The following is a 22,845-nucleotide window of genomic DNA, read 5'->3' as shown; positions in this document are numbered from 1 at the left end:
CAGACCCGGCCCTCTAAGGCCCCCGCGCTTCCGAGCTCCGCGCAAACTCTGGTTCTTTTTGCACGACCGAGGTGGTTTGCTCTTCCGTTGCCCTGTGGCTTCGGCTTGTCTCCAGAAGGAAGGCGAGGCTTCCGCCCAGCACTGGGGGTGAGCGGGAGCACATTGCCCCCAAGCCCCTGGGCAGCATTTGGAAGAGGGTGCTTCCTTAATTCCAACTCCAGGGATCCCTAATGGGCATGTTTGGAGGTTGTGGGGCCCGGGTGGCATTCAGTGGGTGTCTACTTTTGAGGAGACCCTTAGGAAGCGGTGCTTGGGGACTCGGGTGGCATTTACGAGTCTGTTTTATGAGGTAGTTCTCAGACGCAGATTTATACCCCTTGGAAGCAGGGCTTAGGGGGCGCTTGGGGGAGGCTCGGGGTCTGTGTATTAGTACTCTGTTGGCGGGCAAAATTCTCAGGCTTTCCAAGGGAGAAAAGTTTGAAGTTACTAAAGTCAAGGCTGGAATTGGGGAGGGCTTGTCTTGGGACCAGACCGGGTGACAGTGGGAACGTTCAGCACCGACGTGGCACTGTGGAGGTATCGGTGGCCTTTATGACCTCTGACTAGGTGATGAGGTCTGCGCAGCTGGTTTACCCTGGGCTGTGAAACCCGGACACTTCAGGGGCCCAGACGCTTGGAGAGGAGCCTCTTAACGGAGGCCGGGAGAGACTGTCTGCCAGGGTCTTCCAAGCGGACGTTGGGCTACTGGGCCACTGAGCGGTCCTTGGCTGCTGCTTTATTCATTTTTGAGGGGTGGGGCTACGGTGTGAAGCCTCTTTCGCATCTGGTCCACTAGAAGTGCTAGAAGTGTCAGCTTATGAATTACTCTCTAGGGGGCGGATCAGCGTGCGGAAGGGGCGTGTTGACGGGGTATCCCGAAGTCTGCCTCACAATCTAGAGTTTATTGATAACCTATACAATAATCTGTGAAGGTGAGTAGCGCCCGGAGGGTTTTATAAAAAGCTTTTCTACGGGTGCTATGCATAATTTAAGAGGGGCGTGGCCTGGATCAGCAGTTAGCTTTCCCTCACAGGTTCCAGCATTTAAACCTGGCGTCTATTAGATAATGCCAGAGATGATGCTGCAGGTATTGTTCATGCCTTGTTTCAGAAATTGTTGATTACTAACCCGAGACTCTGGACTCAAGTCCCGTCTTTGGCAAGTCTTTTCAGCAGCCCGAAAAGTGGGTATGCAGATAAAAATAATTTACACCCATTTAGTTACTTTTATTAATCCATTTTATCTTCACAACTTCTCAAAAGTAGGTTTCATCCTACTTCATAGATGAGGAATCTGAGATACAGGACAGGTAAGTAATTTGTCCTAAAGCCAAACAGTGAATGGCTGAACTAGGATTCAAATCTGATCTGTCAGGTTTCAGAGTTGGATAATGTTCCCCGCCCCCAAGCCAATTTAATGATGCCATTACTGAATTCGAGCGAGCTCCATGACTCTTGTCCCTTCTCCTCCCTGCCTCCTCTCCCTTCTCCCTTCTCCCTCTCCCTCAACCACCAGTCTGCCGCTATGTTTCCCAAGGCTTGCAGAGAATTAGGGATCTGCCCGCCTCAGTCTGCCAAGTACTGTGTGAAGTTAGGAGTAGTTGACACTGAGTGAGGCATAAGGATCTCTTGAATAGGGAAGTTTGAAACCAGCATGGTCTCCAACCTTTCTCCCTCTTTCTCTTTTTTCCTTTTCCCTCTTCTCTCTGTTCTTTCTTCCCGCTCTGTGTGTGTCTACTTCTGTCTCTTTCTCTAGGGTCTGTTTTCCCTCAGACTTGCCAGGTACTAGTGCTCCTTTTGCATCAGCCTGCCAAGTACTGTGGGATTACAGGAGCTGTGCTAGCGCACACCAACAAACCCCGTCTTTTAAGAAAATAGTGCTGCTACCGCTCAGGCTAATTATACAGTACTATGTGCCAGGCACTATTTCTAAACCCTTTCTACACATTTACTCAATCACAAGGTAAGTTCTTGTTCTCAAATCTCATTTTCTGATCTGGAAACAATCAAGTTGATAAGTTCTGTAATAGCTGGATATACCCTCAAACTTAAGTAATTTTAGATTAATGCAAATATTACCTTTAGTTGCATATATTTGAACATTGTAACAGGGCCTTGTGGCAGCACTGCTCTAGGGCCCTTCTGTATTCATTCTCATAACACATTTCATCAGTCTTGGTTGGGTTTTTTTGAGGTGGGGATTGCTGTGGTTTTTTTGTTTGTTTGTTTTTTATGATACTATGGATTGAACCGAGGGTGTTGAAGTGCTTTATCCGTAGTCTACACCTCCAACCGAGGTGGATTAGTTTCATTACTATCATTGCCTTCAAAGGCATGTAGTGAGTCTGTATTTAGCTAAGACAAGATAAGCCCCCAAGTGGTCAAGGACTGTGCTCACTCTGGCTTTGCAGGGTTATCCTTTATATCCTTATGACAAATGCCTTGACTATTGTCTCATAATTTCCGCTTGTTGGGTAGGGCCACCTTGGATGGGAAGCTGCCCATCAAGCCTCATGAATAATTCATGAACTGGATGGGATTGGTACTTTTTTTTTTTTGAGACAGGGTTTCCTGTTAACCTCAAACTAATGAGCCTTCTGCCTCCACTTTCCCAGTGCTGAGAGAAAAGTCCTGTGGCACCATGCATGTAAGCACAGCCTGTGCACTACCTTTCTTTTTGTGTCCCCACCCACCTCCACCACCTCGAGACTGGGTAGCTCTGGTTGTCCTGGAACTCCCTCTGTAGACCAGACAGGCCCCAAACTCAGAGATCCTCCTGCTTCTGCCCTGACTGCTGGGATTAAAGGTGTATACCACCACACCCAGTAGGTATAACCTTTCTTGACCTCTCTGTTTTCACATTGAGCTGGCTCCAGCAGCTTCCTTTAGTATTTAGGAGGCAGAGGAGTGCTTTTTTTTCCTGCAGTGACCCTGTTTCTTGCTTACTGGGTATTAGATGGAGCAATAAGGCAGGCTTGCTTCTTTTGTTCTATCCCACTGAGTCTCGTGCATTATTCATGAATAAGATGTAGCTTTGGTCTCCTTGATTCCCGCAGCTGCAAGATCATTCATTATTCATGAGCATTGGGTGTGGTTGGCATGCTTTAACATCTTCTTTCTGGTTGCCTAGTCTTAGTAAACCCATCACCTTGCTTCATAATTCACGATTAGGAAGAATGGCTTTGAGGTCCTTCCTTGATTTCTTTGACAGCTTAGCTGTAGTAATTCTTTATTCCTATTTCATGGGGCATGGCCTCATGCTCTACCTGTTTTTCTAGTTACTGCCTCCACAGCCACTTGGTGGAGCTGTTTTCCTTCTAGTTAAAGAAGTCCCAACCTGGGCAGGGAAAATACATGATTCATGAGTGGGCGCGGTCCTCTTGCATCCGGGTTTCTGGGGGTGGGGCTCAGGGTTTTGTTCCGGCCTTGGGCTCTGCCGCCGCCATCTTGTGTCGGCTGCTGGGGTGAAGGAGGGTGTCAAGGAAGACCACAACCACCGCGGTCGGGGGAGGAGAAGGCGACAGTGATCCTAGCTGGCCCAGGCGGCAGGGAGGAGAAGGAGAAAGAGGAGGGTGGCGGCCGAGCTTGACTTCGGCTCCTTGAGGAGTTGGCGGCGGCACGACCCGGGGAACCGGCATTGGTAATAGCTTTTCTCTGCACCTGGCTCGAAGCGCAAGGGCTCAGGGAGGTATGGGAGGGTCCCTGCTGGTTCTTTGCCAGCCCGATGTCTGAGTGCACTGCGGTGACCTGGGTATTAGGAATCACTAGACAAGTGGGTGTGGGGGTGTGCAAATCCTGGGGCGGGATGGATCATTTTTGTCTAGGACCACCCTATTCCCTTGGGCTCCGAAATCTGACCTTGACATCATACCCTTATCTCTGCTTCTGGAGGCTTCGGGTGTAGCACTATAACAAGATATCTTGATCCAATCCTGAGCCATGCATTTCCTATCAGAACTCCGAGCACAGTCTCCCATAAAGGCACCGGAATTCGGCGTCGCTGCTCAGGAAAGCCGTCCATACTTGTGTGCTATTTGAAGACCTGCCCCGAAATCTCCCTTGAGACTCTTCCTAGCCCTTCAGTATTTGCCCTCATGGCTTAAGAGGGGCCAGACTTCAGGAAAGGTCCGTGTGGCCTTCATCTCCGAAAGAAGAGCCTTGCCTAGCATTTTCATCCAGAGTTTCCCCCTCCCCCTCTCAGGATACTATCTGTCCTTAGAGCTGCCATCTGGATTAAACCCGGTGAAAAGCTCTGTGCCTGGCCTTTCCGCGGGAAACCCATTCCTACATTTGAGATATCCGAATACCACTTTGACATAGCATCCTCCAACATGGACGCCTGGCATTCTTAGACTCTTTTCAGCATCTACCTTTAGAGACTCTCCCTGCTTTTAGGGACTCCCCCCTTTTTCATGCTCTCATTGTTCTCAAAGCATCGTCTTCTCCATCAGCCATTCTTAACCTCCAGTATATTTCCTTTCTTCTCTCAGGGGACTAGACACGGGGGAGGACCTGTTTGGACATAGTTCTCCATTAGTGATCTCTTGCCACCATCTACTCTTTCAGACTCTTTATTTGTAGCCCCATCTGCCAGATGGTCTCATCCTAGACCCAAATTTTGCCTTCAAAGGCAGACCAGCATTCTAGTTTCTCTTTTTATAAATCCCTTAATCTACCAACAGGCCTCAGAATCTACCCTCATTCTTTTTAAAGGTTCCTAGTATTCAGAGACTCTTAGCATTTGCTTTTGACTTCACTCCCCTTCTCCCCAGCAGGCCCATTTATCTTCCACAGGAGTAGAAAACCTCAGTATCTATTTACTATGGAGTCACAGAATTGATTAGAGAAACCTAACTCTATTTGGAGATCTAGCCAATATTTGCTTGGTAACCTATTATCATCATTATTACAGAGTTTCACTGCCTCTGTCTGCCTCACTAGTGCTGGACTCAAAGGTGTATACCACCATGATTAGCTCTTTGTAACCTTTTTAAGGCTTGAACTGTCTGAAATTCATCTTCCCTTCACCCTATCAGCAGCTGTGGTACCTGTTTAGATCCACACAAGGCCTTTGTTGCTCCATTAGAAATCCCTCTCCAAGAGTCTGCCCTCAGAGACCTCTCTTAGCCTCTTAGCACTTAATCTCGTAGCTTCTTGTCACTACAGTGTCAACATCAAAGTCATTTTTCTGTGCATTCCCACTACTTTTGGTTGAAGGGTTTCTGTCACTAGAATCTAAGCCTGTCAGCCCCAGAATCTTCCTGTAGTAGTCTCAGGGTCTACATTCTCTCACCTCTTTCTAGAAATCCAGGTTTGAGTCTTTAATACCTCTGTCCAACACCCCCACCATTTATAAGGCGTCTTTTATTATCTCCTTCACAGCTCTTTGAGCTCAGTCACTTCCTCTGATGCCTTTCTTACACTCCTCAAGACTTCTCATTTAAAATCTCTCAGGAAGCTTGACAAGCCTCAGCATCTTCCCCTGTACAATATCTGTCAGCTGGCTCTGCTTCCTAAGCCTACCCAGATTCCCCTGCTCAGTCTTGCTCTAGAATATTCTCAGGCTTCAGTCATCAGTTTGGAGACCCCAGATAAGTTTGAAATGCTTTAATTTCAGCTTTGCCAAGTAGGTTTTAGAAAATAAATTCTAACAAAGAAGGCTGAGCACATGTTGAGAGAGAATGAATGGAGATTGGTTTTATTTTGTTTTTTATTGTTGGGGTTTTTTTGTATTTTGCTTTTTGGTTTTATTTTTGGATGGGAGTAGGGGAATCTCTAGCTCTTGTCCCAGAATCTCTGTCCCAAATTCTTCTGCTTGCCTTGATAAAGGGGCTTTCCAAAACCTGACATTTGAAATCTCCCTTCCTATATTCTTTTTTGAAATAGAGTCTCACTGCATAATTCAGACTGGCCTCAGACTTAAGAGTCTTCCTGGCTCTGCCTCCTAAGTGTTGTGGTTGTGGGCTTGTACTGCCACACCTGGCTTTGAAGTCTACTTTTGAACAGTGATCCCAAACCTGCTTACTTAGAGCCTTGCTGCCAGCACTGGGTGGGGGTGGAAAGGTTAAGGTCTGATAAAGAGCTCTCTGCTCTGGATTTTGTCTGATGTGGGGAGTAGAGAAAGAATATGCCTGGAACAAACCACCCAATGACAAGGGAAAGGAGATAACTAAGTAATGGAGGCCCTTGTGGGTGCCTTGGGAGGAGCCTCTCTCCTCAGGTCCTTGAATTTTGACCACAGATAGCCTCTTTAGCTTCATCAGGAGGACAGTTCCTTATCTCTCCATTTTTTTGGAGAAAATGGGCTTAGAGGAAATAAGATCTGCATGCCAAGTCACTGCCAGTAAATGCAAAATAGGAATTACCTCTGTCTCCATCCCAGTTTATCAATTCTCTTCCTACCCAAGTTAGATCTAAGCATTTCCAGCAACTTCACCAGCAGACTTCAACCCTAGGCAGCCTCCTACTTCCCCTCTTCTCCCTTCCTTTACCTCCCATCTCTGAGCAGTCTGAGCTGGACCCAAAGCCAAATTCTGACACTACTCATCTAGGAGAGCCATACAAACTGGACAAATGACATGAGCCAGGGGAAGTGAGAGTTCTCCAAGCTTTCACTTTCTATTTATGGTAAGAGAGTGGGCTTGTATAGTTCACGGGCATTGTTGGCATTACACAAAGCCCTTTCTCTTGTGACTGATAGGGTAGATAGTGAGGAGCGCTTGTCATTGTGTTCATATTAGAATGTGACAGTGCCAAGATGGAATCTTAGGTATGTTGGTGGTCTTTGGGGTCAGAAAAGGCTTCACTGTAAGAGTTGTATGAACAGAAAACTCAGGGTATAAGCAAAGGCTTGGTATGTTGAAAAGCTACTGGGCCTACAAAGAGATTCTAGGTCCTATCTTCTATTTATCTGAATCTACCACCATTAGACTTCACTTCCAACAGCAGGCTGTATTGTTATCTGCCTTCTCTGGGATCTAGTATGTCACTTGATCATATGAGTTCAGTTTTCTCATTTGTTCAACAGGGACTTTAAATCCTGCCTTGTAGGATCAGGACAATTGAGAGCATGAAATTTGCTAGCTCTGAGAAGTGGCTTGGACTTCAGAGTCATTGGATCTGGTCTGATCCCAGTTCAACCACTCTTCGGTGGGAACTTTGGTCAAGTCACCAAACATCCCCGAATGAAGTTGTTCCTTTCATGTGAGCTGAGTAATAGTTCAATTCCCACAGGGTTGCCCTGAGGACAGACAGAGACAAGGCTAGTAAAGTGCTTAGTGTGGCCTCTGACACAGAGAAGACTCCTAGGAAACAGTCATTATTATTACTGCTAACCTATTGAAGGAACGGACTTAACATGCTGAAGAGGCTTTAGAAGTGTGTATTTTCTCTCTTCATGCAACCTGCTTTATTGGCCTGGGTTATTGTCTATTCCTAAAACTGGAAGAAAGGTTTGGACTTTGTAAAGCTCTGCCTTGAGCCCTCCTAGGCCCTGTGGTCTGTATCTTTTTCTCATTTCAGCAACCCATAGAGCTATATCATTACCCATTTTACAAAGTGAGGGGACAGCTCTACATGATACCTATCAGGGACAAGATTTGAAAGCTGAGTATTTCCTGAGTTCACATCCAATCATCCCAGAATGATCTTCCTTTTACTCCATAGGATTGGCACCTTTCCCTTATGCTGAGCTAGGGAAAGATAAAATGACTTAGCAGTCAGCTGTGTGGATTTACAAGCTAAACCACCTTGGTTCAGATCTTAAGTCTCACAGCAGTGTGATCCTGGATAAGCCACTTCATCTCTCTGTGCCAGTTTCTTTCCTAATGTAGATTTGCTAATGCTTAAATCTTCCCCCACTTTTACCAGTAATACGTAGAAAAATAGTTCAAGGCCAATCAAGGCTACATGGTGAGACCCTGTATTTAAAACAAACAAACAAACAAACCAGAAAAATACCCATATATCCTAGGCTTACCTCTATCCTGTCTTTCTTCCTTAGATGTCCAGCTCGCCGCTGTCCAAGAAACGTCGCGTGTCCGGGCCTGATCCAAAGCCAGGTTCTAACTGCTCCTCTGCACAGTCAGTGCTGTCCGAAGTGTCTTCAGTGCCAACCAACGTGAGTATCTTCTCCCTGCAGACTGGCAGGTATGGTGGTAGGAAAGGGAGTCTTTTATATTATTCTCCATTTGCCCACACCCCACACCCCACACCCCACTCATGCATATTGTCCTGAACCCATTCTTGCTCTCTATTTCCAGGGAATGGCGAAGAACGGCAGTGAAGCAGACATAGACGAGAGCCTTTACTCCCGGCAGCTGTAAGTCAGGCAGGAAGGGGCACTGAAAGAACTTGATGGGGAAGGTGGGCTGGACCATAACCTGGAGTACCCTCTAACTTGACAGGTACGTTTTGGGCCATGAGGCAATGAAAATGCTCCAGACATCCAGTGTCCTCGTCTCAGGCTTGCGGGGCTTAGGTGTCGAGATTGCTAAGAACATCATCCTTGGTGGGGTCAAGGCTGTCACCCTACATGACCAAGGCACTACACAGTGGGCTGATCTCTCCTCCCAGGTATCTCTTCCCAACATCCTTTTCCCTGCTGAGATACCTACTTCTTTGTGCCACAGCCTAATCCTCCCACCCACCTGTCTCTTACAGTTTTACCTTCGGGAGGAGGACATTGGTAAAAATCGAGCTGAGGTATCCCAGCCCCGACTTGCTGAACTCAACAGCTATGTACCTGTTACTGCCTACACTGGGCCTCTTGTTGAAGACTTCCTTAGTGGTTTCCAGGTACTTGGTGATTGCTCAGCCTCCTGCTTGATTTTCATAGAAAGAACTCGTGTTTTGTATTGTTGGCACTATTCACTAGTTAATGAGTTGTCTTGGGCATCGAGCAGTATGCATGAGAGCAGAGAAGATGCACAAAAGATGAGACCTTGAGCCTGCCTTTGGGGAAAAGGTGGAGACAGTGTCCTGCTATGAGTGTAACTTTAGGCAGGTCACTTAGATCCTGGGCCTTGCTCTTTCCATTTCACAATAGGAATGGCAGCAGAACCGACTTCATGGAGTTCCTATGAGGAATAAGCATGGAAAATAGCAGTGTGGTCACAGGAAGGATGGCACAGGCATTTACTAGTTAAAAAGCCTAGGCTATGAGAGCTGCCTCAGGGGCTAAGGTCCCCAAGGGCTAAGGTACTGTAGCAACAACAATCAAACATAGTAGTAGGAGCTCATCCTGGTGGACAGAAATAGATATTCTTGGAGAAGGTAGAGAGAGCAGTTTTAAAATTGTGATGGAGTAGGCACCATCTTGAGACCCATCAACAGGTAGGTATTATAAGAGTGAGCTCAGGGGTTGGGGATTTAGCTCAGTGGTAGAGCGCTTGCCTAAGAAGTGCAAGGCCCTGGGTTCGGTCCCCAGCTCCAAAAAAAAAAAAGAACCAAAAAAAAAAAAAAAAAAAAAAGAGTGAGCTCAGACTTTGACTTCAGTTTCTTCCTGCCTGTGTCTCACAGGGCAGGGCATGGTTGTAGGCAGTTAGCAAACAAATGAGTCAGCTGCAGTCTGTGCCCAGTAGTACCATTCTACCTGGCCCAACGTGTTCTAAGCTTTCGTTTTCTGTCTGCTGTGTTTTCTTCTCATTGAATCTGATCCCCAGAAAGTCTTTAAGAGAGAGGTCTGGAGGACCAGGAGGATAACTGTCTTCAGGACTGCCTCAACCTCTTTGCACTAGTCTCTGCTATTCTTTTTTCTCCCCTTCCTCCTAGTTCTGGCCTCTTGACATGAACTCTATTTCTCCACAGGTGGTGGTCCTTACCAACAGCCCCCTGGAAGAACAGCTTCGAGTGGGTGAGTTCTGTCATAGCCGTGGCATCAAGCTAGTGGTGGCAGATACAAGAGGCCTATTTGGGTGAGTACCACTTCTGCATGCCTTTTTTTCCCCACGTCCTTTCCTTGGCCAAGACCCTTATCCCTCTTCTACAACCTACATTTCATATTGTGTATCTTCATCTCTCCCTGCATGACATTAGTGCTGTTGTATCCCCTGTTATGTACCAAGTTGGTTCAGCACACATCCAATGTACCTTGAAAGATGCCTTGGGCCTTGTGTGGGCCTCAGACATCAGTCCTCTTGTCCCTTTCTATAGGCAACTTTTCTGTGATTTTGGAGAGGAAATGGTTCTCACAGATTCCAATGGGGAGCAGCCACTCAGTGCTATGGTTTCAATGGTCACCAAGGTAAGGAAATCAGCCCCAGGGGTCTTGGCAAACAGCTAGGCAACAGCAACCTTCTCTGTACTCTTGTACCTTGACTTGCCTCTGAGGCTCACTCCTTTTCAACCAGGACAACCCCGGTGTGGTTACCTGCCTTGATGAGGCCCGACATGGCTTTGAGACTGGTGACTTCGTCTCATTCTCAGAAGTACAGGGCATGGTCCAACTCAATGGATGTCAGCCCATAGAGATCAAAGTGCTGGGTGAGCTGGGACCATGGGGGTATCATAGGGGAACTGGCTAGGAGAGTTAAAAGAAAGGAGTTCAGAGTGATGGGCACTATATCTTGAGTGCCTGAAGTGGATCAGAGAATCCAGGATCCCACAAGAGCCAATGGACATGGGGAAGAAGGGCCAACTATGTTTGAATTGTTAATGAGCATGGGCCCCCAGGGTCTGAGTTGAGGAGAAGGAGCTTCTTGTGTTTTGAACAAACAGGGCAGATCAAAAGATCTGATCATGTCAGTGATCACCTGACATTAGTGTAGACCTGGGACCAATGACAAGAGAGTTTCATGGTGTCTGAACTAGCTCTGAAGCAGAGGGGAGATAGTTTCCTATCCCCAGTGGGGATTGTGGTTCAAAAAGTACCTGGTGTCTACATTGGGTCAGGCATATTTTTTTCCTTGTCTCTTGAGTTTTGTAAATTTAAGAGGGCATGCAAGATTGACAAGCTTCCCTATCTACTCTATCTAGGTCCTTATACTTTTAGTATCTGTGACACCTCCAACTTCTCTGACTACATCCGTGGAGGCATCGTCAGCCAGGTCAAAGTACCTAAAAAGATTAGCTTTGTGAGTATTGGTTCATGGCAGGTGGTTCTAGAACAGTGAGTAGTTCTCAACCTTCCTAATGCTGTGACCCTTTAATACATACAATTCCTTGTATTGTGGTGACCCCAACCATAAAATTATTTTCATTGCTACTGTTATGAAATGTAGTATAAATATTTTGCCAGAGGTGTGTGCCTCATACAGTTCTAAATTTACTATTCATTTCTTCTCTTTTTATATGCTGCCTTCCCACAGAAATCCTTGCCAGCATCACTGGCAGAGCCTGACTTTGTGATGACTGACTTTGCCAAGTATTCTCGCCCTGCCCAACTGCACATTGGCTTTCAAGCTCTGCACCAATTCTGTGCTCAGCACAACCGACCACCTCGACCACGAAATGAGGTAGGTAGTTGGGCCAGCTAGGATAGAAGTCCTTGGTGCTAACGACCTACCCATACCTGTGCTTGTTACCTGTCCATCCCTTGATAGTAGCCTGGGAAATCCTTACTTGTTTCCTTTGCCCTACCAGGAAGATGCAACAGAACTGGTGACCCTAGCTCAGGCTGTGAATGCTCGGTCCCCACCTGCAGTACAACAGGACAACGTGGATGAAGACCTTATTCGGAAGCTAGCTTATGTTGCTGCTGGGGACCTGGCACCTATAAATGCTTTCATTGGGGGCCTCGCTGCCCAGGAAGTCATGAAGGTAAGTGGGGTTTTGTCTTGCCTTTATTACTTGCTATCCAAATGTGTAAGGGCCTGATTAACACTGGCCACTTCCTCTTTCCTTCTCCTTCACTAGGCCTGTTCTGGAAAGTTTATGCCCATCATGCAGTGGTTGTACTTTGATGCTCTTGAATGTCTCCCAGAGGACAAAGAGGCTCTGACAGAGGACAAGTGCCTCCCAGTATGTGAATGGGCTGGAGGGAAGGCATTATTGGGGGTGTTTCTTGGGAAGCTTCTCTCTGACCCATCTCACTTCATATTCCTCAGCGTCAGAACCGTTATGATGGGCAGGTAGCTGTATTTGGCTCAGACCTTCAAGAGAAGCTGGGCAAGCAAAAGTACTTCCTGGTGAGTGGTCTCCTTGGACACCCTGCGTGGTCACCTCCCTTGATCTCTGGCCACCCCTTCTGGGATCATCTGACTTGCTATTGTATCTCTTCTTGGTCGTTTCTTAGGTGGGTGCAGGGGCCATTGGCTGTGAATTGCTCAAGAACTTTGCCATGATTGGGTTAGGCTGTGGAGAGGGTGGAGAGGTCGTGGTCACAGACATGGACACCATTGAGAAATCGAATCTGAACCGACAGTTTCTTTTCCGGCCCTGGGATGTCACGGTGAGAAGGATGGGAGTAGGAGATGGCTCTCTGACCTCTTGTTTTCCTATCTTTTTCTTACCTATATCTATGGTATTTCTAGTAGAGATATACTTATCTTTCCTTGGGCCCTTCTCATCCTCTGTTCTGTCATTCATTCAGCTCTACCTTGAATCAGGTCTTTTCATCTCTTTTTCTTTTTTTTTGGTTCTTTTTTTCGGAGCTGGGGACCGAACCCAGGGCCTTGTGCTTCCTAGGCAAGCGCTCTACCACTGAGCTAAATCCCCAACCCTTCATCTCTTTTTCTGAACAACCGTCAAGTCGGTTTATTTCTTTTTCTTTTTCAGTACTGGGGGGTGAATCTAGAGCTATCTAGCATGCTGCATAGCTAGCTATAACGACTGCCACTGAGCTGCCTTTTCATTTCATTTATTGTACATCTTTTTTCCCCATTAATTTATTTATTCACTTTACATCTCAATCATAGTCCACCCTCCCCCGACATATGCAACAGCAGTGCAGCTTGGTCTTCATGCAGGTCCCTCAACAACTGTGGCACATCTTTAACCCCAGCACTCATGTATATATGAGGGCCTACATGTATGTATGTCTACTGTGTATATGCCTAGTGCCTGTAGAGACTGGAAGAGTATGTTGGGTCCTCTGGAATTGTAATTCTGGGGTTATAAGTGGGTTGTGAGCCACCAGATGTGCTGAGAACCAAAACTTAGTCCTCTGGAAGACCAACAAGTCCTCTGGAATACCAACAAGTGCTCTTAACTGCTGAGCCATCGGTCTAGCCCTTATCACTGCTGCTTTGGGACAGTTGTCTTGTGGGTTTCCAAAAATATCCCCAAACTCGGTGACTGCCTAGGAGGACTAGTGGGTGATTTATTGCAGAAAAGGAACACAGCACAATCAACAAGGGAGGAACGAAGTCAGCAGCAAGTATTTTAAGAGTTATCTCCCAGTGGGGTTGCAGAAGGTGGATTTACCCGGTAACAAATATAATAATTCTCCTGAAAAGTTTCTAGCTAGAGAAGCCTGTTCATCTGTAACTAGGACATTTACTGGGATTTGGTTGTGTGTCAGAATTCCTGAATCTAGAGGGAAAGAAGGTGCTTAAACAAACTACACTGTTCACACAAACAGTTCTAGCACACTGAGCCATTAGTATTAGGTGGGGTAGTGATGAGGACTTTCCCTAAAATCTAAGTTCCTAGACTCCAGCCCAGGGCCACTTTTAGAAACAGGCCTCTGAAGGATGACATTGTAGTCAGCCAAGTGACTCTTGAGTTTGAAGCTGCGGTACCATATGAGGCTTTCTGTAAGCCAGTATTTGTTACTCACTGAATAGTAACTTTAGGAGTTAGGGTTTTAGATCCTTGAGCTATAATAAAGAATAAAATAAGGCAAGACAGGGTTCATATCTTTCTTTTCAGTGCTTGAGAGGCAAATAGATCTGAGTTCAAGGACAGCCAGGTCTACAAGGAAACCCTGTCTCAAAAAATAAAAATGAAAACGAAAAAAGGTTCTAACCGAGGAAGGTAAAAAATAAGGACAGATACATTATTTTTTTTAAGATTTATTCATTTATTATATATAAGTACACTGTAACTGTCTTCAGATACACCAGAAGAGGACATCGGATCTCTTTACAGATGGTGAGTCACCATGTGGTTGCTGGGAATTGAACTCAGGACCTCTGGAAGAGTAACCGGGTGCTCTTAACCGCTGAGCCCTCTCTCCAGCCCCAGATACATTATTGATACACCCAGGAGGCAGAGGCAGGCAGAGTTTGAGGCCAATCTGGTCTACATAGTAATTTCCATGACAGAGCTACATAGATAGAACCTGTCTCAAAACAATGAAGAAACCGTATAGATAAAATATAACAGTAACATACAGGGTCAATGTTGGCACTTGGCAAAGGGTAAAGGAGTAAGTTGCCCTTGGGAGTGGGGTAGTTTGCTGATTTCATTCTGCTCCTTAAGGAAGGTATCATTTCCACTCTGAGAAGTCCTGGGCAGCAGTTCACTTTACCCTAAGTGGGGATAAGAGCCAGGGAAAGGTTCTAAGCATAGGAGGGATATGACCTGACTTTGCTTTCATAACACTTACACTTATTTGTTGTTGAACCATCTGATTCTGTTTGGGGAAATCTAACTTGCAGTGCTACTCTCTAAAAGAACAGTAGGCTAAAAACCAGGTGGCTAGTCCATTGTCCACAATACTGTCCTGTCTTCTGCTTTCTTTTCCATCTCATTGTCACCATCTTTTCCATTTCAGCCCTGGCCATGTAGCATTATTTAGAATATTTTGCTAAGCCAGGGAGCCTCCTGAACTCAGGGCCTGGTTCTTCTAGCATTAGATGAATGCTCAGGGGGACAGTTCTCTTTGATGTTGAGTGAATACATCCACGTTCTACCCTCAAATGCATCTCCTCATTTCACAGAAGTTAAAGTCTGACACGGCCGCTGCAGCTGTGCGACAGATGAATCCTTACATCCAGGTGACAAGCCACCAGAACCGTGTAGGCCCTGACACGGAGCGCATCTATGATGATGATTTTTTCCAAAATTTGGATGGTGTGGCCAATGCACTGGACAATGTAGATGCCCGTAAGTTCTGAAGGCTGGTAAAGAAGGCAAGAGTGAGAATTTGGGTTTTTTTTTTTTTTTTTTTTTGGTTCTTTTTTTCCGGAGCTGGGGACCGAACCCAGGGTCTTGCGCTTCCTAGGTAAGCGCTCTACCACTGAGCTAAATCCCCAGCCCCGAATTTGGGTTTTCTTGTTCTTTCCCAATATGCCTTTCCTTGTCTCAAGACTCTCACATCCTTGTCCCCAACCCCATCATACAGGGATGTACATGGATCGCCGCTGTGTGTACTATCGGAAGCCACTGCTAGAGTCTGGCACACTGGGCACAAAGGGCAATGTGCAGGTGGTGATCCCCTTCCTGACAGAATCATACAGCTCTAGCCAGGACCCACCAGAGAAATCCATCCCCATTTGTACCCTGAAAAACTTTCCCAATGCCATCGAACACACTCTACAGGTGAGTGGTGCTTAGGGGAAAGGAAAGAGGGCAGACTGAGTTTACCAAGCCTTTGGCTTCCTGGTATTTATTTACAGGCCTAAGCATAAAATGTGTTTTCTTTTAGCACCTTTCTTTCCACCTGGAAAGTTTAGCATTTCTGAAAAGACTTACTCTTCTTGTGATTCCTACTTTTGAGGGTTTTTTTCCCAATTATGTAGAGAGGTAAAAATATCTTGGCTCATCAGTAGTTGAAAGGCTAAGGCAAGAGGATTGCTATGAGGTCAAGGCCACTTGGACTACAAAATAAGACCTTATCTGAGAAAAACAAATAAAAACAAAGGAAAGATTGGTGAATGCTGAAATATCATTCCTTATCTGAGTTTAACAGTGTTTTGCCATGTTTCTTATATTGACATGCTGGGTAGGGTTAGCATATACCTTTAATCTCAGCACTGAAGTGGCAGAGGCAGGTGGATTTTTGACTTCTACTCATTAGATATAAGTAAAACCATCCATAACAACTTAGAGGTAGCTCAGCAGTTAAGAGCAATGGCTGCTTTTCCAGAAGACCTGAGATTCCGAGCACCCACATGGCCATTCACAACGACAGTGGTGTTCCCTCCAGCTCCAAGGGATCCATTGCCCTGCATGGGTACTTCATGCATGTGAAGCACTAACATACATGCAGAATACCCATACACATAATTTTTAAAGTGGGGCTGAAGAGATGGTTTGGTGGTTAGAGAGCACTTGCTATTCTTATGGAAGATTCAGGTTCATTTTCTAACACCTATGTGGTAGCTCACAACTGTCTATAATTGCAGTTTCAGGGGATCCAATACCTTTTTCTGACCTCTGTGGGCACCTATAAACATAGCATGTATATATAAAAATCTTTGTAAAAAAATAACCTATTCCATACTTTTAGACTTAATACTTGCTGTGTAGGTGAGGTTGACCTTGAACTGATCCTTCTGAGTTCATTTCTGGAGTACTGGGATGTGCTAGCTACCGTGCATGGCTCCAAAGCACTATTTTCATGCTAAACAAAATAGTTCTTTCCCTCTCCTAGTTATTTGTCTCTAGCACATGATATTTAGGTTTCCCCATCTATCCTGCAAAACAAATTTGATGCTAGCATGTCACAATGATATTCTATATATGATACACATGGAACAGTGCTGCATATCATGAAGCTAAAATGTTATGAATTTACCATATCTATGTGATAAGTACCTAGGCCACAAGGATAGTAGTTTTCTCAGAAGAATTCTTTTTTTTTTTTTTTGGTTCTTTTTTTTCAGAGCTGGGGACTGAACCCAGGGCCTTGTGCTTCCTAGGCAAGCGCTGTACCACTGAGCTAAATCCCCAACCCCTCTCAGAAGAATTCTTAAGTTTAGTGCTGGAGTCCAACACGTTCAGGATGAATAGTAGGAATAGAGGGGTGGAAAAAGACCAATCCTATCTATCACATGCCCCCTTCTGATCCTGCTAGTCCAAAGTACCTGTGTCAATTTTGTGTGCCCACCAGTCTCACTGGGGCATGTGTAACCTTGAACTTATTTGTGCCTTAACATTTGTCCTCTCACTGGGCTGTTTTAAGTGGCACCATTTTAAGCATACATAGGGAAGAGGCTAGAGCCATGTCTTATTTCCTGAGACGTTCCTAGAGACTTAGATAGGATTTATTATTGGATTGGATCTATTTTTGTTCGATTGCTTGTTTGTATTTTGGCACTAAAGACTGAACCTAGGGTTTAGGCAAATACTTCTCTACCTTTTTTGTTGAGTCAGGGGTGCAGTTGTATCCAGCATTGAACTTGCAGCAATCCTGTTTTTAAGTTGCAAAATACACATAGCCGATACACATTTTTTTTTATTAAGGCATAGTACACATGTACAGGCCTTAATGAATTTTTCTCCATACATACATTGTAAAGTTATTTCCCAGGTCAGGTTCATTAGGAAATAGGAAAGATTGGGAGCTTCTGCTTTCCCAAAGTAGCTGGGTGTTTCCTACTTGCATTATCCATAATGACTTTCACAAGCCTGTAGAAGCTTATTTTGTCCATCATTCCATAAAATCCATCTGCTCTGCCTGCAGTGGGCCCGGGATGAATTTGAAGGCCTTTTCAAGCAGCCAGCAGAAAATGTTAATCAGTACCTCACGTGAGTAACTTCCACACCCCACCCTCTTGCCTGCCACCAAAGACATTCTCTGCTTTCTTCAGCTGTTACCCCTCAATGCTAGGTGTACACTTTTCAAAGGATGCTAAATGTTCAGTGTTCAAGCTGTTATGGAATCAAGATGAGGAGCTTTCTGTGGAGAAAGTGGGATTGCCCTGGAGCCTGGTTCAGTGGCCACTATATAATCTTGCCCCTTGGCCCCCTCTGCTCCCTAACAGAGACTCCAAATTTGTGGAGCGGACATTGCGGCTGGCGGGTACCCAGCCATTGGAGGTGCTGGAGGCTGTGCAGCGCAGCCTGGTGCTGCAGCGACCACAGACTTGGGGCGACTGTGTGACCTGGGCCTGCCACCACTGGCACACCCAGTACTGTAACAACATACGGCAGCTGCTGCACAACTTTCCTCCCGACCAGGTAACATGTCTGTTTGGCAGCATGAGTTTCCTTGCAACCAGTTTGCTGCAGACTCTTAAGTAGCTTCTCCCAGTTACTAGTCTAGATATGGCTGGTATCTGAGGCAGGAGATGTCAGAAAAATAAAAACTTTTTGTTTCGTTCCTCATTCCTTGAAGCAAGAGAACCGGTTCTCTTGCTGTTCCTGGTCACTGTGCTGTAGGCTATGTCTGACCTGATTTTTATCAGGGTTGTAGTGAACCTCGAGGCAGAGATCCTTGACATGAGAGCAAAGGAGTCAGCATTTATTCAAATCCCAGTTTTCTCTAAACTTGGCAAGTCATTTCTCTGTACCTTTCTTTAGCTTGAACGAGGAACAGTTAGATGTTCCACAGGGCCTTCTGTGAATCCACATTCGTTGGTATTTATTAATACTAAGTACATACCTGGCAATCTAGTACAGACCAGTAAGTAAAGCAAATGTCTAAGAATTGATGGTTTTTTCAGCCAGGACCTTGCAGTGTAGGTCTTAGATGATTGACTCCAGCCCTCTTCAGGACCCAGCCAAGGGTAGTGAGTTGGGGTGCATCTAGGATTGTCAGATCTTGCTCCTGAAACTCTTTCTTTGTTTTAGCTCACCAGCTCAGGGGCCCCTTTCTGGTCTGGACCCAAACGATGTCCACACCCACTTACTTTTGATGTTAACAATGTAAGTCTTCTTATTGGATTTTCCTGGGGTCATATAGAAAGGATGGGTAGGTGGGAAGGAGGTGGTGGCTTCCTGTCTAAGGGCAGATGTGTTAACCCTACCATGCCCTGCCTTTGCCTAGACATTGCATCTGGATTATGTGATGGCTGCTGCCAACCTTTTTGCCCAGACCTATGGGTTGACTGGCTCCCAAGACCGAGCTGCTGTGGCCTCACTCCTACAGTCAGTACAAGTTCCAGAGTTCACCCCCAAGTCTGGTGTCAAGATCCATGTTTCTGACCAGGAGTTGCAGAGCGCCAATGCCTCTGTTGGTGAGGGTGTTTGGCCATTTGGTCAGAAGTCACTTCCCGTATCTGTCCTTAGCTTCATTAGTCTTATATTAATAGCTTTGTGACCTCACCTTCCTTTGCATCTCCCTCCCTCTGAAATGAAGAGAATCTCAGTCCCTCCTTCTTTCCCTCCCTCCTCCCCTCCCTCCCTCCTTCCCTTTTTACCAGGAAAACAAACTTTGCTCTTCTTGCTTGGTACATATTTGCCTTGGTTTTATTGTTTTCTCTGCTTCTCCTCAGTCTATTCATCTAGGGGCAATGATCTCCAGCAGGGCTCTCCTCCTTTATTCTTGCCCACTTTGTCTTGTTCTAGTTGTCCCATGTCTTTCCATACATCTCTCCCCCCGATTCTCTGTATACTTGTTTACTCTAATGAAGCCCATCATAATTGAATCACCCTACCTTCCCTTTTGGAGATCTGTAAAGTGTATGTAGCTCTGTAACCCCTGTATTGGCCTCCCCTCTTCCCCACCCCCATCTTTTTTCTGAAAAACTTGCCTTTCATGTTCCTCTCTGTATATTTCCTTTAGTCTTTTCTTTCTCACCTCCTCCACAGGTTCCTTCTAACTTTCTTCTGGCACGTTTCCTCCTCCCTATCTCATTCTCCATCTTGTCTCAAATCATATCTTCTCCATCTCCCCTCAGATCCTTCGTGTATATTCATACTTATATACTTTCCTATATCCCCACCATGTCTTCAGTATCTCATATACATTATCTCCCCAAGACTGACTGTTACCCCATCCATCTGATCACTCTACTTCCTCTTCAAGTTTCTGCTTCTAGTGTCTCTCCAGATCTTGATAGCCTGCTTTTTCTAGGTTTGCTCTGCCTTTCCCATTTGACCCTTGACTCTAGGATATCTCTCTGTATCTGTATCTGTATCTGTATCTGTACCTGTATCTGTACCTGTATCTGTATCTGTATCTGTATCTGTATCTGTATCTGTATCTGTATCTGACTAACCCTTTGCCCTCCCCTAGGCTTTCTACCTCACTCTTTGTATCTGAAGGGCTGTGTTTTCCTCTTTGTGCAGATGACAGCCGTCTCGAGGAGCTCAAAGCCACACTGCCGAGCCCAGACAAGTTACCTGGATTTAAGATGTACCCCATTGATTTTGAAAAGGTGTTTGGAAGGGGCCCTGGTTAGGATAGTTGGGGTGAGCTAAACACAGACAGGGTTGTAAAGAATGGGGATCTAGGACTGTGGAGCCAGTTCAAGCCTTTACAGTGATTAGATAGATCGTGGACATAGCTTTACTTCTGATCTGGGACAGACCAGTAAGTAATTGGCATTGGAGGATACTTATGTCCCAAGAGTCCAGAAAAACTTATCTGATCTCCTCTTATTCAGGACGATGACAGCAATTTCCACATGGATTTCATTGTGGCTGCATCTAATCTTCGGGCCGAAAACTATGATATTTCCCCTGCAGACCGGCACAAGGTCAGGAGACTTTAAGCCTGATGTTCTATCTACTCTCGGGCTTGAGTTCCATATACCCCATCCTCTTCTGTAGACCTTCAGTCTCTTATAAATTATAGCATCTTCCTTGGTCTATTTCTCAGAGCAAGCTGATCGCAGGGAAGATCATCCCAGCTATCGCCACAACCACAGCTGCTGTGGTTGGCCTTGTGTGTCTGGAACTCTACAAGGTAGTTCAGGGGCACCAACAACTTGATTCCTACAAAAATGGTTTCCTGAATTTGGCCCTGCCCTTCTTTGGGTTTTCGGAACCTCTTGCTGCGCCTCGTCACCAGGTAAGTGCCCACATACAAGATGGACCTGTAATAAAGTATATCTCAATAAAACTTGCTTTGGTTTGCATTAGACCTGATCATTCTGTCAGAGTTCCAATCGAAATATGCCTGCATCTTTTTTGCAAGAGTACTAAGGAAATAAGAGTGATTGAGAAGATAGTGGGTAAAAGATAAGACTAGGGTTCTCCTTATAGCATAGGACCTGTCATTGTAAAGGTTCAGTGTTTACTCAGAGTGACATGGGAGCCCTGAGAAAGCTTTGAACAAAAGGTTATGATCTGACTTAATTGGATTTGCATTAATAAGGGCAGGGAGGGCAGGGACTTCTGTAATGGCCCACATCCTATTCTCTTTCTTATTGCAGTACTATAATCAAGAGTGGACATTGTGGGATCGCTTTGAAGTACAAGGGCTACAGCCTAATGGTGAGGAGATGACTCTCAAGCAGTTCCTTGATTACTTTAAGGTATGTCCTTTCTCCTTTCCCTACACCTGGAGGACAAGCTGTATAGATAACATTTTAGTCCTCATAACACTGCTGTTTCCCCTCCTATCTTCCAGACGGAGCACAAATTAGAGATCACCATGCTGTCCCAGGGTGTGTCCATGCTCTATTCTTTCTTCATGCCAGCTGCTAAGCTCAAGGAACGGTTGGATCAGCCGTGAGTAGCCTACTGCCAGGCAGGCTGGGAAAGGCCCTGTGTTCCTTGTGTTGGGTGGGGAGCCTCTCAGCTTTTGAAGCTTTTCCTCTCCTGCCCTCACCTACCTCCCCTTCCTCTATTGTCTTCCTGGCTCACTTCCCTTAACCCTCACCCCTTTCCCTAGGATGACAGAGATTGTGAGCCGAGTGTCAAAGAGAAAGCTGGGCCGCCATGTGCGTGCACTGGTGCTTGAGCTGTGCTGCAACGATGAAAGTGGCGAGGACGTCGAGGTCCCCTATGTACGATATACAATTCGCTGATCTCCATGAATTCCCCTAAGCCCTAGTCCCCCTACCCCCCAGATCCTTTCCAGTCCTGGTTTCCATTTGGCCTCAGGCAGTGGTCCATCTAGCCAAGCCTGGACTTCCCTTATCACCCAGCAACCTCAAGATCCTCTCACCACTGCTTTGTACCTTGTTTGGAACCTAAATCCCAATAAAAAAAAGATAACCCAGATATAGCCATCTTGGCTGTCTCCAGGGAAGGAAGGAATATCTCTGGAGTTCTCTGGTTCAAATAAGAACCCCAATGGGCTACTCTAGCTATAAGATTTCTGGGAAGAGAAAAATGGGAGTTGATAACTCTTACATAACAGACATGAGATACCAGTGCAGTTACCAAACCAGTATCTGGGTCCATATGATTTTAAGTGACTTGAACTACATTCAGACTCTGCCTTCATGGAGATCATGGTGATCACTAGCTGCCTTCATCTGCTATGAAGAACACACTTAATGGTGATCAGGCTGCAAGGGCTAAATTAGCATGTTTTGGGCATTCTTCCTTGGGCAGATTCTTTCCAGCCCAAGACTCTGGAAAGGCTATCCTTTTGCTCTTTTAAGACAGTCTCTGTATAGCACTGGCTGTCCTGGTGCTCACTCTGTAGACCAGGCTGGCCTCAAACTCACAGAGATCTGCCTGCCTCTGCCTCCCAAGTGCTGGGACTAAAGCCATGTGCCACCACATGGTTGAGTTGACTGTTACAAGTCATAGTTCCCCATAGCACCAGGATTGCCTATACAGTTATTTGAAGTCCATGCTGAGGAGTCTTGAACAAACAGTCTAAGGAATACCAGTGTCATGAGGCACAACTGTAGTCTTTTGGACATACTTGACTAAGGATATCTGAAGAAGAAAGTATTCTTTTCTGCTTCAGTCTGCCCATACCCCCCCCAGGAGGTACCTGGACCTCCTACCTTCCAGAGAAGAGTCGGCTCTGGGGCCAAGGAGTAATCAGTTAGTGCAGGAAGCTTACCAACAGCTTCATCCCTGTCTTAGCTAAATGCCAAACAGTTAGAAACACCAACTTGGTTGGCCATTGTGG

At 45.8% G+C, this 22,845-nt stretch overlaps 1 protein-coding gene across 4 annotated transcripts; it reads left to right on the top strand.

The window, feature by feature from the left end:
- Window positions 1-21,977, top strand: Uba1 (ubiquitin-like modifier activating enzyme 1). Of its 4 annotated transcripts, none has more exons than XM_006256612.5 (27): window positions 32-147; window positions 873-971; window positions 8,041-8,157; window positions 8,300-8,358; window positions 8,444-8,612; window positions 8,700-8,834; window positions 9,846-9,952; window positions 10,191-10,281; window positions 10,388-10,520; window positions 11,013-11,110; window positions 11,345-11,491; window positions 11,619-11,795; window positions 11,892-11,996; window positions 12,083-12,163; window positions 12,271-12,426; window positions 14,861-15,026; window positions 15,265-15,461; window positions 17,548-17,612; window positions 17,849-18,044; window positions 18,657-18,731; window positions 18,853-19,042; window positions 20,097-20,185; window positions 20,414-20,506; window positions 20,629-20,820; window positions 21,185-21,286; window positions 21,382-21,482; window positions 21,646-21,977. In XM_006256612.5, the coding sequence occupies exons 3-27, from the start codon at window positions 8,041-8,043 to the stop codon at window positions 21,779-21,781; spliced, it is 3,177 nt and encodes a 1,058-aa protein (XP_006256674.1). In that variant the 5' UTR covers window positions 32-147; window positions 873-971; the 3' UTR covers window positions 21,782-21,977. The 4 variants fall into 4 exon arrangements, with proteins under 4 accessions (XP_006256675.2, XP_006256674.1, XP_063136075.1 ...); XM_063280005.1 differs by lacking the exon at window positions 32-147 and adding an exon at window positions 157-246; XM_006256613.4 differs by lacking the exon at window positions 873-971 and having other exon boundaries at window positions 1-147.
- The last annotated feature ends 868 nt before the right edge of the window (window positions 21,978-22,845 follow it).

This window comes from Rattus norvegicus, chromosome X (assembly GCF_036323735.1).
Source record: "Rattus norvegicus strain BN/NHsdMcwi chromosome X, GRCr8, whole genome shotgun sequence".
Lineage (NCBI taxonomy): Eukaryota > Metazoa > Chordata > Mammalia > Rodentia > Muridae > Rattus > Rattus norvegicus.
The sequence above is the reverse complement of the archived record's forward strand: the minus strand, read 5'-3'. Positions and strand labels throughout refer to the sequence as shown.